The sequence below is a fragment of the Vipera ursinii genome (assembly GCF_947247035.1).
Source record: "Vipera ursinii genome assembly, chromosome: 3".
Classification (NCBI taxonomy): Eukaryota; Metazoa; Chordata; class Lepidosauria; order Squamata; family Viperidae; genus Vipera; species Vipera ursinii.
Genome location: NC_139516.1, coordinates 127247363 through 127263357, shown reverse-complemented (window position 1 = coordinate 127263357; position 15995 = coordinate 127247363). Strand labels below are relative to the sequence as shown.

The 15995-nt window shown below is 38.9% G+C and overlaps 1 protein-coding gene across 1 annotated transcript in view; it reads left to right on the top strand.

The window, feature by feature from the left end:
- The window catches only part of GABBR2 (gamma-aminobutyric acid type B receptor subunit 2), a gene marked incomplete at its 5' end in the record, with an annotated part of 408227 nt that overhangs the window by 129265 nt on the left and 262967 nt on the right, over nt 1–15995 (top strand). Inside the window, 3 exons of the mRNA XM_083360642.1 lie at nt 3032–3097; nt 5465–5665; nt 13945–14181. Coding sequence (XP_083216768.1) covers nt 3032–3097; nt 5465–5665; nt 13945–14181 — 504 coding nt within the window. The remainder of the gene's footprint in view (nt 1–3031; nt 3098–5464; nt 5666–13944; nt 14182–15995) is intronic.

Genomic DNA, 15995 nt, shown 5'->3' with positions numbered 1-15995 from the left:
AAAAGAAATGATGGCCATTCACACCAATAAATAAAATAGCATTCCCAGTTGATATTTCTTTAACATTTTGGAACATTTTCCCATTTTTCTCTCTCTCTTTCTAAATTTTAGGGATAAAATTGACAGCATTAGAAGATGCCCAGAATCTAGCCTTACCAATTTCAGTATATTTCCAAGAACAGGAAACAGCTGCAATTAGAAATTAAGAAAACAGATTGAATAGGTTTTTCCTCCTATAATGAACTCCCACTCCGTTTTCAGGAACTTTATAGAGTAATCAAACTACCTAATCAAGCTAATATTGCTGAACCTGGATTACTACTAAAAATAAATTAGAGTAACAATGAATGGGAAACCTATTGGTCCACATAAAGGAAGTGCAAGCTGATTATTTTGAGAGGATAAATGAAATACCCATACTTTTATTTTTAATAGAAAAGGAAATGAATCAGAATAATTCTGAGGATAGTACTGTGATCCTAAGCATATTAGTTAGAAGCAACTTAATAGTTTCTAAAGACTGTCTAGAACAGGATTCTCCAAAAATGGTCAATATCATCGCTCAAGGGTAGGTGGAATTATCTAAGGAGTCAGTGTTATTTATTATAGTTCGTCACACAGCCAGAAATTTTGACTGGATTTTTGGTATTTTTATCAGGGACCTGGGATAGGCAGATTAATAATAATAATAATAATAATAATAATAATAATAATAATAATAATAATAATAATAATAATAATAATAATAATATTGTTACAGAATATAAGCTGTTCCAAGTAAAGCTATCTTTTGCAATTAATAGAGGGTGATTTTGTCAATGCCAATAGTGTTGCCCCAGATGTTTGGGGATTGCACCCAGGGATTGCATCTGTTCCCAGTCTTAACAATCATTAAATGATGACTATCTGTATAGGGTTATTATCTGTGTGAGTTCTGGCACAGAGAGTCATACAATCATGTGAACTCTGAATTCCAACTTGGAGAGTTACTGCGAGCGTTAATGTTTTTTACAGTTATGAGAACCAAATCTCCATGATATTATGTTCAGAAATATAGAGGTAATCCTCAGTTTACAACTACAATTTAACCTGATATCTTGGTCATTGAACAAAGCATTAAGCAAGATATCACATGATTGCAAACATTACTGTTTCATTCAATGATTGCAATCTTGGGACTCTTGGTGGTGGTCATTATGCAGTTGAGAGGGTTGTTAAGTGGATGGTTTCTCAGGTAAGGAGTGCAGGGTCTGGAAAGGTGGGGGGAAACCATGGGAGCCTTCACAAAGTAGCTGAAAATTCTCCTTGCCAAAATCCAAACAGGAAGAGACACTCATGTGTGACCTACACTAGTCTTCCCAAGACCTCTCTCGCCTGTCTGAGGAACCCTGCACTGCTTATTTATCACACGGCCTCTCCACTCTCTCTGCTTGGATTTTAGCTCCCTTTTATCTTTAGAGGCTGCCGAAGGAGCTACTACTTGCTGAAGGATGGCATCTCTCTTCCAGGTGTGGAAGGGAATGTCTTTGGTGGGATTCAGGATCTAATCTCCATTTCTGCACCCCACCAAAGGAGTTCAGCTCTCTTCTAATGAAGACCAAATCAGTAGAAGTCTGATTGCAGGTGGCTTGCAATCTTCCCTGCCAGCTTCCCCATTGACTGTCTGGAGAATCCAGCAGCAGAACATTGCTAATGGTGATCACATAATCACAGGGTGATTTGGAAACTGGCTATGTGAACATTTGCCAAGCACCCAGATTACGATCACTTGACCTTGTGGGAGAGGGGGCAGGGATATATTTTAAAATGGCCCAGAAGTGCTTTAAAGGCTCTATAGTACCCTTTTCAAGGCCATGTAACTTTGAGGACTAGCTGTACTAAATTCTATTTCACTCTAACCAAGTTAAGTTATTTCATAGCAAGAAGGAGAATCTTCCTAACATCTGCTGTATTTAACTGTTTGCCTATCTCCACCTTTCAAACACAAATGTCTTTTGCAAAAGCCTTTCACAAATTCATTGAAATGAATTTCAATAAAATACAATTATTAAAATATTAAAGTATAACCGTCTCATATCAGCTATGTACTAGAGAAGCACATGAAGCACATGAATTGTAGTGATACAAACAGAGAATTACTTTCAAGCAAGTTTGATTTGCCCTTGGAAACATCGGTGTATAATTTTTCCTTTTACAAAACTAAAATAACTATTGATATGTAATTTTAGAAAAAAATATCAGGATATGCTGCTTCTTTGCACTGCCATTTTATGTATAAGAAGAAAAGGCATACGGTAACTAGATTTTCGTAGGAAAGATTCTTGATGTTTTTCTCTTCTGATTTTGAAAATGAAATAACTTTTATTGATGATACTTCTTTATCTATTTGCATGATGAACAACTAGATGTGAAGGTACCCAGGTTTCCTGCACAGCAGAAAATAATTCATTTTGATACTTTTAAAGTCCAGTGTATAATAATAGGCATATGCAAAAATATTCTCTTTCAATATGTTTCAAATTAGCAACAATTTCAGTCTTAATTCTGTGCTTAGCTTCAGTTTCATAAGAAGTTTATGTAATTAACTTGGCATTTTATTACTAACAAATAAAATATGAATACAAAATCCTTTTGCACATCTCTGTTAAATTTATTGCCCACATTATTATTAGTTAGTGGTTAATTAGTAGCATGAAACTGCACTGGTTCGCTAGAGCATCTATGAATGATGTAGTCCTACTGTATAGCCTTCTATGAAGCATTTTTTAAAAAAGTTATTATAGTAATGATTTTTGTGCCTCATATGTAATAATCATTGCATTTCACAGATAATATGAAAACATTATATATGAATTTTATTATTTCTTAGCAATAATTCACTGCTATATTTTCATCTTCTAGGATACATGTAGCACAGAAATTTGTCGATTGAAAATGTTTGGAGGTTGTTTTTTTTTTGCTATGTACAACAGCATTTGAGTAATATGAATGAAAATGTCAATAACTGATATCTCTTCTTTTTCCCTTGCAGGGAAATGATGTTAGAATTATTCTTGGCCAGTTTAATGAGGAAATGGCAGCAAAAGTATTCTGTTGTGTAAGTGAAAAAAGGAAAGAGATAAAGAAAAGTTTTGTCACATACCCCAATGATTAAATTAATAATTTCTTGCCTTATTTAAATGTTTAATATTTATAAGCACTTCTGGGAACATATATTGTACAGTGTAGCAAAATTTCCTTAAAATTCCTTGGTTTGATATACAAATACAATATTTTAGTTTGATCTGAGTGCAGATTGCATATGGAGTCAGAATTGTGAAGTCTGCATTAATTTAATATATACAAATGCAATGCTGCTTTTGTTGGGAAATCTGGTATTAAGGTGGATACGTTTACATTTACGTTTTATTTAATTTATATACCGCCCTTCTCCCTGGGGACTCAGGGCGGTTCACAGGGCATATAAATAAAAATACAATACTATACAAAAGTTAAAACAAAGATTAAATCAGTGCCCAATTAAAAAACAATAATGCAATCTAAAATGACAATTTAAAACCCAGCTCCCCCATCAGGCCAGACCGGCCAATTCAAACGATATAATAATAGCAATAGCGCTTAGACATATGCTGTTCAGTAGTGCTTTAGTTTATAAGCACTCTCTGAGCAGTTTACAAATATCAACATATTGCCCCCAACAATCTGGGTCCACATTTTACTGACCTCGGAAGTATGAAAGGCTGAGTCAACCTTGACGTGGTCAGGATCGAACTCCTGGCTGTGGGAAGAGTTAGCCTGCAATACTGAATTCTAACCACTTGCGTTACCAGGGCTCTTGTGTGTAGATTTTGATAAGGCAAAACACTATCTGAACATTGGAAGAAAAATTGGAAGAAAAATTAAATAAATGTGAATTTGAATAACTACTGTATATAAAGTATCTTCAAGTATGTTAGTCTGGAATAGCAGATTTAAAGGCAGGAAAATAATTTCAGTAAATTAGTCATTTATAACAAAGTGTTAAGTAGTTGTTAAAAAGTTTAACAGGAGTCTTTCCATTTAGTTATAAATGGAATTATCTTTTACTCTTCTTTTTTGTAAATCCCATAATGCCATTCTCAGTAGAAATTTATTCTAAGTATCCATAGATTAAACCCTATATCTGGGTAAATCAAACAAGTGGACAACTCTTGGGTTTAAACAAGCTGAGTTTAAATGATTTCCCAATTTTGGTTTTAATTTTGAATTAGGATTTACCAGTTAGGAAGGCTACATCAAGCATGCAGCAACAGGGATAATTTCAACCTGATATGAATAAGTTGAAGCTATGTGTTTGATGCAAATTAATTTGACAATCTTTTATTATTACAATAAATTTAGAATTTGATTTTTAAAATGGTGTAAATTCTCTTAAGAATTTCTGATGAAGGTTAGTTAATGTAAATAAATAATTAAATGAATGTTTAAATATTCTAGATAGACTAAAGTTCTACTTTTCCTACCCCAATAGAGGTAGTCCTCAACCTATGACCTTAGTTGAGCCCAAAATTTCATTGCTAAGTGAGATGGTTTTTAAGTGAGGTTTGCCCCATTTTACTACCTTTCTTGCCACAGATGTTAAATGAATCATTGCAGTTAATTTAGTAACAAAGGTGAGTTAAGTGAATGTTGCTTCCCCATTGACCTTGCTTGTCAGAAGGTTGCAAAAGGGAATCACATGACTCCGAGACACTGCAACCATCATAAATATGAACCAGTTGGCAAGCATCTGAATTTCGATTACGTGACCATGGGGGATGCTGTAACAGTCTATCTGTATATGCTAATACATCTGCAAGGTTCTCCTATATCGTCTTGTTCTTAAACAACCCACTTCACCCAGTACATTACAATTCAGCCAAAAGCACTTTTGAACTCTCCTAACCTCAAGAGAGCTTTAAATGGCCAGAATGGCAGATACAATTAAAACATACTTGGTGAGTAGGTGAGGTTCAACTACTGGAGTCCCACGGTAGTCATTATTTATCATAGATACAAATGTTGCACTTTTCTAACTTTAAACCCTCATTTAAAGTAGCTTAGACAAGACAATTGACAATTTTTTTTTGAAATGGCATATTAACCTAGGTAACAAAGTTTCTGAGCTTTTTTGGACATTTTATTTATAAAAGCAGTCTTCAATCAAAGCTCTGCTTCTCCTATAAGCCCATTAAAATGCAAAGGTGTTTGTATTGTAGCAGGATTCGGTTAATTGGACTTTTACTTTTCTACCAAAAAGTTTGAATTGTATATAGATATATGAAAAGAGACAGAATTATTTTTCCAGGCTATGGTTTATAATATTAAGCTAACTGTTAGTAGCTTTTGAAGCTAAATGCACAAAACATCAGTAGAATACTTTTGTCGTATGTCTTCTACATTCCACCAATGAAATTTCTTCTTTTCATTGACATTTCTACTGCAGGCATTTCATGAAAAAATGTTTGGCCCTAAGTATCAATGGATAATTCCTGGATGGTATCAGAGCGCTTGGTGGGAAAAAGCAATTACAAAGCTGAATTCATCACCCTGTCTTGGTATAAATCTTCTGGGTGCAATGGAAGGTTACATTGGAGTGGACTTTGAACCTCTCAGTTCCAAACAGATAAAAACCATTTCTGGAAGGGTAAGATAATTTATTGTCTATTTGGGCCATTTCAAAAATACTGTGTTTCTACTGCATTGATTTCTTGCCATAATGCATTGCAACCCAGTCCTAAAATTGATATACTGTACCTATGTAAACATAAAAATGAGAATTGGTCATGACTCTTCAAGTAGGAATATTTATATTTCCTATAAATAAATATATTTATTTATATTGCAATAAATTAGATAATATTGAAGGGCGTGTGGGAGAAATAAAATATATAAAATAAGATACAAAAGATTATACAATTTTCTGATAGTTAGCTGTCTATTATCTGGGTTGGCATGCTTAAGTACACTAGTCTGAGATGGACTGCTTTGTTCAAGTGTAAAGGGAGAAGCCTGTCAACTCTGGAGGTGCACTCTCTGTATTCTTTTTTTTTAATTGAAAAGTTTTATCATACATTTTATCTTTAACAGTCCCCCCTACCCCTCCCCTATCCCTCCCTCCTTACCCCTCCCCCCTCCCCACCCCCCCACCCCGACTTCCCAGAGTTAAGTACAAGGTATAAAAAACAAAAAAAAATCATAAACAACCATATGCTAATAACCGTAAACTCTAAAATCTATCGCTCTCTAGCTCATATAGGATAACTACAAACACTATTAATATAGAATATATATATAAAAAAAAGAAAAAAAAAGAAAGGAAGACTTATTCAAATGCTACATGAAACTTCTTAGTCCCATATTTGTTCTGGATATACTCAATCCATTTTCTCTACTCCATAATATAGCGTTCTTGCGAATGATCTTTCAAATAAGCCGATATCTTTGCCATCTCTGCCAGGTCAGAAACCTTTAAAGTCCATTCTTCTATAGTCGGCAGTTCCTCCTTCTTCCAATACTCTCTGTATTCTTATAAGACGCTTTGATTTTTGTAGAGAGCAATTCCCTGCACAAAAGCAAACAGTTAACTATTTATAATAATGATTATTATTAGTACTAATAATACTGATTATCAGTAATGGAAGACTATTATCACTATGGAAGACTTTTCTAAAGTGGAATTTCCCACATACCGTAAATAGAACAATGAAAGAACATTGTCTGCTTCTGTTAAGAGATTTTAAGTTATTAAAATGTGCTAAAATGAAGGAATCCCATGTGTTTGAAGAGTAGGAATGGGGAAAGTGATAGGACAATTTTCTCAGCAATGGAAAGAAGGGAAATCTGATGAACTATGACATCAAGATGAATAGTGGACCTATGTTTGTACATTTGTGTGCATATGAAGAACTGGAGTTTCTGTTAGATCATTAATGAACACAAACAATTATTTTAAACTCTGTTTTGCCAATGAATGTCATCAGGGCAGTAATGTCCAAGACAACATGGTGAAGATCCTACTCATTTCATATTTAATATAAAAATACTATTTAGAATTTCCAGTAGTGTCCATTTACTGAATTGACATGAAAGTATCAATGTGCAAGAAGACCATTGTTGCAGATTTGTAGTAGGAATGATTTACTCAGAGAATGAATAATTGCTGGGCTGCTACCACAAGCAGACTTAACATGTTGGTCTGACAAGTTCTGACAAAATTTCAAGCCTTATTGCCAGAAATCTCCTCCTTCAGCTAAGCTCTAGAAAACATGTAAAAATATAAAGCCCAGGAAAGTAAGGACTCAATAAATTGTGTAAAATCACCCAACAGCAGACGGAATAGCTTACAATTGTGTAGACCTATAGTTGGAGAAAATTTTTAATTTGGATTATGAACAATGCAATTTACTTTTTACTGTAGTCACTGTAATAGGATCCTTAGGGTTATCATTCTTTCAAGGAGAAGCTGGTCCCCCTGTCAACAGCTTCTGTCTGTAACAGAATTTAGATATGGTGTTTGCCAACTTATCTGAGAAGATTACTGCTTACTAACAGTTATACAATCCAGCGTAACATACTCTCCTCTCTTTGAAGTATCCCAGGTCCATACATGTACATCACAGAGATTCCAGAACTATTATTCTATTGTTGTAGAGCAGGGGTTCCCAGCCAGGGGTACTCGCACACCCTGGGGGTGTGAGACGATATTCCAGGGGGGTGCAAAAACTTGGGTTTTAAAAATTATAGTGTATGTGCATAATTTGTTGCCGTTATTTCAAACTTTTGTAAGGGGTATGAGAATATATCAGAACTGTTCTAGGGGTGCGGGGTATAGAAAAGGTTGGGAGCCCCTGTTGTAGAGTGTGATAACATTCTCTTAAAAATCTTTCTAAATTTCTCCCAGTCCCAACTTAATATTAAGGAAAATCAAGCTGTAGCTGTAATGTATTGGGTTTGATTATAACACCACATGGTAAGCTGGAGCTAGCTAATGGCTCCCAGCACCTCAGACACCCCGTCTCCAGTGCTGCTATTGGCTACCCCTAGGCGGCAATAGGTTGCTTTAAACCTATTGGCTGCTGCCTAGAGGCCAGGCTATAAATTGCTGCAGCTGCAGCCCAGTTCTCCAGTTTAGATCCTGCAAGCAAATAAACATGATCATTGCTGGACTCACTTGCTTCGTCTCTATTCCTGCGCAATGAACCCAGTACACAATACTGGCAACGAGGATGGGATCCTGCTTCTCCGTTGGAGCTGAAAGTCACTAGGGGATTAGCAGCGAAAGCCTGGTGGGAAAAGCAATCCCCCCCCCTACGCCACGTAGCGACCACTCACTCAGAGGACCAGTCCCTGAGCAACGGAGAGGCAGGATTCAAAGACGCAGAAGCCAGCCACATAGACCAGCATAATGCCCAAGGTCGGAAGGCTGCATGAATTCGACATCAAGAAACCAGAAGGATGGCCCTCGCACCTGTCCCAGGTCGAGAACTACCTTCAGGCAAACCAGGTTGCAGAGGACAGACTGAAGGCCGCCACGCTGCTCTGTGTGTGCAGCCCAGCAACGTTCGATCTGGCTGAAAACCTGTTCGCGCCCACACCGCTGGAATCCATCTCCTATGCCGAACTGAAGAAGAAGCGACTTCCAGCTGAAAATGTCGGTGATTGCTTGGCGCTACGCCTTCGAGCAACAATACAGCAGCCAGGAGAGACCGCATCCAAATACATTGCGTCCTTGAGGCAGGCCGCACGCCTCTGTCGATTTTCAGACTTAAAAGAGCGACTTCGAGACCAGGTCGTCTGCGGCCTCCGCAACAGAGAGCTACAGCAAAAACTTTTTGCAAGAGAAGTCCTGTCGTTCGCAGATGCCCAGAACGAGGTTATGGCGGACGAAGCTACTGGTGGAGCCATCCAAACGATCCAGCCCGCCAAAACGACACCACACGAAGAAGCCATCCACCACGAGGACGCCGAACTCACCGAGGAATCAGAAGAAGATGCCAAAGTCGACAAGCTGTACAGACAGCCTGACACAGCACCACAGCAGCAAGCAGCAAGAGACTCCTTACAAGACAGATCTCATACCTAGATGTCCAGGTTGTGGCGGCCGCCACCAACTTTCCAACTGCAGGTTCCGATCAGTCATGTGTCGGGCCTGCGGCAAAACCAGCCACATCGCAGCAGTATGCAGAGGTTGCCAGAGGGACCGGCCATCGAAGCGCCAGTCGGAAGATCCGACCAGGAGAGGTACCGGGGACCCGGGGCTGTTCAGCGTGGGGTTTTGTGCAAGCCACAGAAGTGTCTGCAGTACTGGGGCCCAACGCCCCCTCAGACCAAAATTTAAACTTCAGATGGAGCTGCAAGGTGTCCCCTGTAAAATGGAGCTGGACACAGGCTTAGCCGTTTCCATTATTTCTCTGGACACATTTAATTTTGTGTGCAGTCACAGTAGAAAATGGGCCAAACTAAAGCCCTCTGACATAATTTTAACAGATTTTCAAAACACTAAAGTCGCAGTCAAGGGTGAAGCTATCTTGGCCGTTAAATTTAAAGGATTTTTTGGGCACCTGGATGTCATAGTAGTAGGGAGCCAGAGAATGAGCCTAATTGGGCTTGATTGGTTTGATGCATTAGGCATCCAAGTAACCGGTATCAACCGGACACAAGTCGCGAGTCTAGCGTCAGTTTGTGAAGACTTCACAGACATATTTGATTCAGCCCTAGGAACTTACACAGGCCCGCCTATAGCGTTCAAGCTAGACCCCAATGTGGTCCCCATTAGGATTAAGCCTTGCAGGGTTCCCTTTGCCCTCAAACACAAAATTGACACGGAAATAGACAAACTTGTTGAACAGGGCATTTTACAACCAGTAGATGGTGGGGAGTGGGAAACTCCTATTGTAACACCACTTAAGGCCAACAGGGAAATTAGAATATGCGCAGACTACAAATGCACAATTAACAAGGCCTTTAAGCAACACGCATACCCTGTCCCAGTGGTGAGCCACATCTTGGCAAGGAGGCACCATTTTTGCGAAGTTAGATTTGGCACAGGCCTATCAGCAATTGCCGGTTGACGAGGCCACGGCCGCAGCTCAGACGATCGTGACTCACAGGTGGGCTTTCAAAGTGAAGTGATTGCAATTTGGGGTTAGTGTGGCCCCAGGCATATTTCAGGGAATCATGGAACGCATGCTTAAAGGCATTCCGGGTGTTTGCCCTTATATTGATAATGTGCTTATTGCTGGAGAATCCACAGAAGTGTTAGCTATCAGGCTCAGAGCCATCCTAAAGAGGCTGCGTGAAGCAGGCCTCAAACTGAAAAAGAGCAAATGCAGTATTGGGGTTTCTTCAATCGAATTTTTGGGGTTTCGCATTGATGCTAACGGCATCCACCCAGCTGAGTCCAAAGTGAAGGCCATTCAAATGGCATCTAGCCCTAAATCAAAAGGAGAGCTGCAAGCATTCTTGGGCCTCCTCAACTTCTACCATGTGTTCCTGCCTAACAAGGCTGCAATAGCGGAGCCCCTTCACAGGCTGTTAGATAAAAAAGCTTCATGGAAGTGGACCAATGTTCACAAGAAAGGTTTTCAAGACCTGAACGGCACTTTTGTCAGTCAGCTGTACTGTCACTCATTTCAGGGAGTCTAAACCAGTCTGCTTAGCTTGTGAGGCATCTCCATACGGGGTCGGGGCAGTCTTGAGTCATTTAGAGAAAAATGGAACACAAGTCCCTATTGCATTTTATTCAAGGACACTTTAATTACGCTCAAATAGACAAAGCGGCCTTAGCCATTGTAGCGGCAGTTAAAAAATTCCATGACTACTTATATGGCAGGGACTTCACGATTTTCACAGTCCACAAACCACTACTGGGACTCTTTACCACAGACAAACAAACACCCCACATATTTTCCCCAAGAATGTTGAGGTGGTCTATTTTCCTGTCAGCTTACACGTTTAAGCTGGTTCACAAACCTGGCCAAGAAATGGGCCATGCAGATGGCCTGAGCAGACTCCCACTGCCACTAATCGAACCAGATCCGGCCCTTGCAGCCAGAGTCCTGTCCATTCAGGACTTGCCAGAATTTCCCCTCCATGCAGGGGACATAGCTGCAGAAACAGCAGCCGATAAAACACTTAAGTAGAGTGCTTTCATGGGTGCATACAGGGTGGTTAGATAAAAGCCCAGACTCTGAATTCCAGAGTTATTTTGCAAGAAGACATGAGCTATCATCTCACAAGGGTTGTATCCTATGGGAGAACAGGGTCATAATTCCCACTTCACTGAGAGATAAAAGTTTTACAGTCACTACATGAAGGCCATCCGGGTATTGTCCGTATGAAAGCTTTAGCTAGAAGCTACTTATGGTGGCCTGGATTAGACAAGGCCATCGAGGCACAAGTGCATGGATGTTATACATGCCAGCAATCAAGGCCTGAAATGCCACACACTCCAGTTCACAGGTGGGAGGAAATGCACACTCCCTGGTCTAGAATTCACATAGACCTCGCTGGGCCCTTTCAGGGACAGCTCTTCCTTATAGTGGTAGACAGCCACTCCAAATGGCTTGAAGTAATTCCAGTTGCAAACATGGCTACTGCTAGGACCATCCAGGTGCTTAGAAAACTCTTTGCCACGCATGGGTTGCCTGATGTCATAGTATCAGACAATGGGGCCCAATTTACTGCAGCTGAATTTTTGGCTTTCCTGAGAGTAAATCTCATCAGGCACGCAACGTCGGCCCCGTTTCATCCGTTCAGTAATGGTCAAGCAGAACGCATGGTAAGGACCACAAAGGAGTCACTGAAGCACATAGTGACTGGGGACTGGCATCACAGATTAGCAGATTTTTTACTTTGCCAGCATTCCACGCCCTGCACTGCTACTGGGAATAGCCCGGCAGAACTACGTTGGGGGAGGCGGCTGATCATGAAACTGGACAAGTTGCATCCAGATAGAGTGGCAGCAGAAGCCTCTCGACCAAACCCCCTGAGGGGGCTGCAAGTGGGCGATGGGGTGTGGGCCAGAAACTATGGGCATGGGAATCTGTGGGTTCCTGGAAAAATTACTAAAGTGTCTGGCCCCCTCTCGAAGTGGGGCTGGAGGGAGGGCGAGTTGTGAGATGCCACATTGATCAACTCAGAAAGCGGTTTCCAGATTGGCCACTAAGCAAGGACTGCCTCATAAGTCCCTCCCAAGGTCCCCAAACTGGCAGCCAAGCCGGTCCATGCATAGACTCTCAAAACTGTCTCAGCACAAGCAATGAGGAGTTGGCCGTAGAAGAGGGGAGTCCGGAAGTGCAACATGGGTCCCCTGACGGAGCAAGCCAACCTGACTTTCACAGCCGCTGTGCTAACTCTGCTGAACAAACTGACTCTGGGGTGGGCCAACCTGGAGAGGCCAGCCAGAGAGCACCGAATCATTGTGACTCAATTGCATTAAAGGACACTGGTCTACCCAGCCCGGCGGGTAAGCTGGTAGACCAGAAAGTGAATGGATCCCTCAGGCGTTCCACGAGGGCACGCAAACCTCCTGCTTATTTAGCAGATTATGTGACAAAATAAGTGCTATAATGTTGTATGTACCTTGTGTTAATTGTTGACCTATGAGACTACCAAAAAGAATAATGGAGCTATAATGTTGTTAAGTGTGTTATTGTACTGTTAAGTGGATCCTATTCACACTATTGTTAAATCTTGTAAACTGTATTGCTGTAATCACTTTTGTTGTTGCTGTGATGTTGTTCATTCTAAGAGGGGAGGGGTGTAATGTATTGGGCTTGATTATAAAACCACATGGTAAGATGGAGCTAGCTAACGGCTCCCTGCACCTCAGACACCCCGTCTCCAGTGCTGCTATTTGGCTGCCCCTAGGCAGCAATAGGTTGCTTTAAACCTATTGGCTGCTTCCTAGGGGCCAGGCTATAAATTGCTGCAGCTGCAGCCCAGTTCTCCAGTTTAGATCCTGCACAACGAACCCAGTACACAATGGTAGCTATTTTGAATTTCTTTCTCAGGCTTCCTTTAATTTCTGGAATGTATAATTCCTTCTCTGTGTAATTTGGGATACATTTAAGGGTAAAAGCAATCACAGAAAATTCTGTGATAACTATGAAAAGGAAGAAAGCCAAAATATAAATCTTGGGTCAAGCATACTGCTACTTTATTACATTATTTGCAGCACATTGTTCACTGCAGTTTGATCTCATGGATTACTGTACAACTGTTCCATAAGATATAATGTCTAAACCAACTCTGAAAACATTTTAAATTTTACACAAGTGATAGGGAGAAAATTAGACACTTGAATTGCATAAGTAGCTGACTATTTTAGATAAATATGGAATATTTGATTGTGTTAATTTGTCCTAATTCAGACAGGTATGCTTTACCAGCTTAAAAAACAAAAAAACAAATCTTAAAAATATAATTGTTGAATATTACTGTGGGAAAATGTACTCATGCATAATAGAAATGCTTAGTTATGAACTGAATCCTGGGCAAAAAGAACAGTACCCTGTTTTCTGGCACTCGTGAAAAATACTTAAAAGTATCTTATGCAAAACTCATCCTTTTAATTCCAATATAATAATATAACTAAATTTAACTGAAATGCACACATGTACTTCCTGAGTTCCATCCCTTTCTCTTGTATATTTTAGCCCCTCTGTTAGTTTGCGGAGTAACTAGTTATAATGTGTATGCATTTGATGGTACTATATAAATAATAAAATAGTGCATGTATATAAATAATAAAATATTGCATTTCCCCCTGCCCTACATTTTCCCTCTTAATTATCTTTCTTGAGAGTCATATAACTTAAAAAACTTACAAAAATTTTAATTGGAGTTTCACTTTTAGACTCAATACAATGTATGGACTTTTAACATATTAAAAGTGAATCACTTTTCACGTTCTTTCTATAGACGCCACAGCAATATGAAGAGGAATATGATCAAAGGCGTGGAAATGTTGAGCCAAGTAAGTTCCATGGCTTTGCTTATGATGGAATATGGGTAATTGCCAAAACACTGCAGCAGGCAATGAAGATTCTTAATGCCACAAACAGAAATCAAAAAATTGAAGATTTTAACTACACCAACAAAGAACTTGGAAAGATTTTCTTGGATGCAATGAATCAGACCAGCTTCTTTGGTGTAACGGTAAGCTTGCCTAATTTCTTTTACTTGAAGTTCATAACTTTACTTTTTCTCAACAATAGCTGATATATTATTAAAAGGAAAACAGCACATTTGCTGTAGGGTGATGTTTTGCTAGCAGGAAGGAACAGTTTAAAAGCTTGGAACTTGAAGTTGAACTGAGATTTTAAGATTGCAGCAGAGGCAATAAGAAGATTGGACTGATGAATAAGCAGGAAGGACTTGGAACTTCCCTGAGAATTTCAGGGAAATAAATATAAATTAGAATTCTATATAAATTAGAATTAGGCACATGCTGCTCAGTCTGAAGCAGTAATCTCTGAATTACTGTTTAATCTAATTTCCATTAAGCATAAAATAAGGTCATTTTGCGTTTTGTGTAACAGAAGTACTGTATGTCTAAGATAATAGAAATTGAAAAAATAAACTGGGAAAAACCCCCACTACTAATAGAGCCATGATTGAGTAAAGCTTCCTACTTAGGGGAGAATAGGTAGAATTTTGCAGTAGGCAATAGATCCTAGCCATCTGATGGGGAACAGTCCTCAGTGAATCTTACTCTATTTTATGCTTACATATTTTGATTTCTCTTAAGGGCAAGTCAATTTAACAAGACGTGTAAATTCTCTTTCAGGTAATTCTGTATTCATCTCTGAGTCGTATACATTTACTTAAGAATTTTATATAGTCATCCACCTTAAGAAATAATTCTTGATATCAGCAGGGGCATAAATACTTTACAAATAGTTACAGTTAATTCTGGTTCCATTCCTTTCCAGTGGTAACTGCTTCACCATTATTAGATTTATTTCTAGTTGTATATATGATCACAAATGTGAAACATTCATGAAGATTAAGTAAGGAAGTGAAAAACCTGCATCCAAATTGATAGGGCTAAATTTAGCAGTCTTAAGGTAAAATATCCTTAGCTCTGCACATTTGAATCTATTCCATTTTTGTTGGGGTTTTTTAAGCAGGCCATTTAGTTTACAGAAGAATTATAATTTATAGAGCTAGCCAAAAGGGAAGTTAAATATGAACAATGTTTATGATACATAATAAGCTTGTGAAGCAGAAGAGATGTAAATATTTTATGGGTTTCCCAGTTTGGTGCCTTGTAAAGGTCAGTCAGGAAGTGGATCTGTTTTAAACTGTGCAAGAAATCTTTTGTAGACTACAAGGAGATAAAGAATAATTCAGAGCAATTTTTTCATCCTGGCTTTTTATCCGGTATACAAAGAACATCTGTAGTGATACCTTTTTGCTCATATACAGTAGCAGAGGGTTTCCAGAAGTGCTTGACCTAAGAAATATGTCTATATTTATATCTAGAAATCTATCTATCTATATATTTAGTATATCTAGGATATTCAGAATAAGATATTTTGAATAATGGTCAAGCTGTGTTTCCTGATGGGAGGTGAAGGAAAAACTAACTTGAAGCATAGGGCAACCAGCAGTAGATGCAGCATGGCAAACTGTATTACAAAAGATGAACTTCCAAGACTTAATTAGGAATTAATCCTAATAAATATGAAATTTGATAAACTGCAAATAATTATTGCAAATAATAATAAAGTACCCTTAGCATTGACAAAATCACCATCATTTAGCTGCAAAAGTCAGCTTTACTTGGAACATTTTACATCCTGTGACATTAATTTTAACTCTATCAAACAACAAAATTTGCCTATCCCTGGTCCTTGGGAAAGATTTGGAAGATACCAAATCCAGTCTAAACATCTGGCTGACTGTGCAATCAACCATAAATACTTAACAAGTATCCCTCAATTCTGTTTGTCTCCAATAGCTGTAAT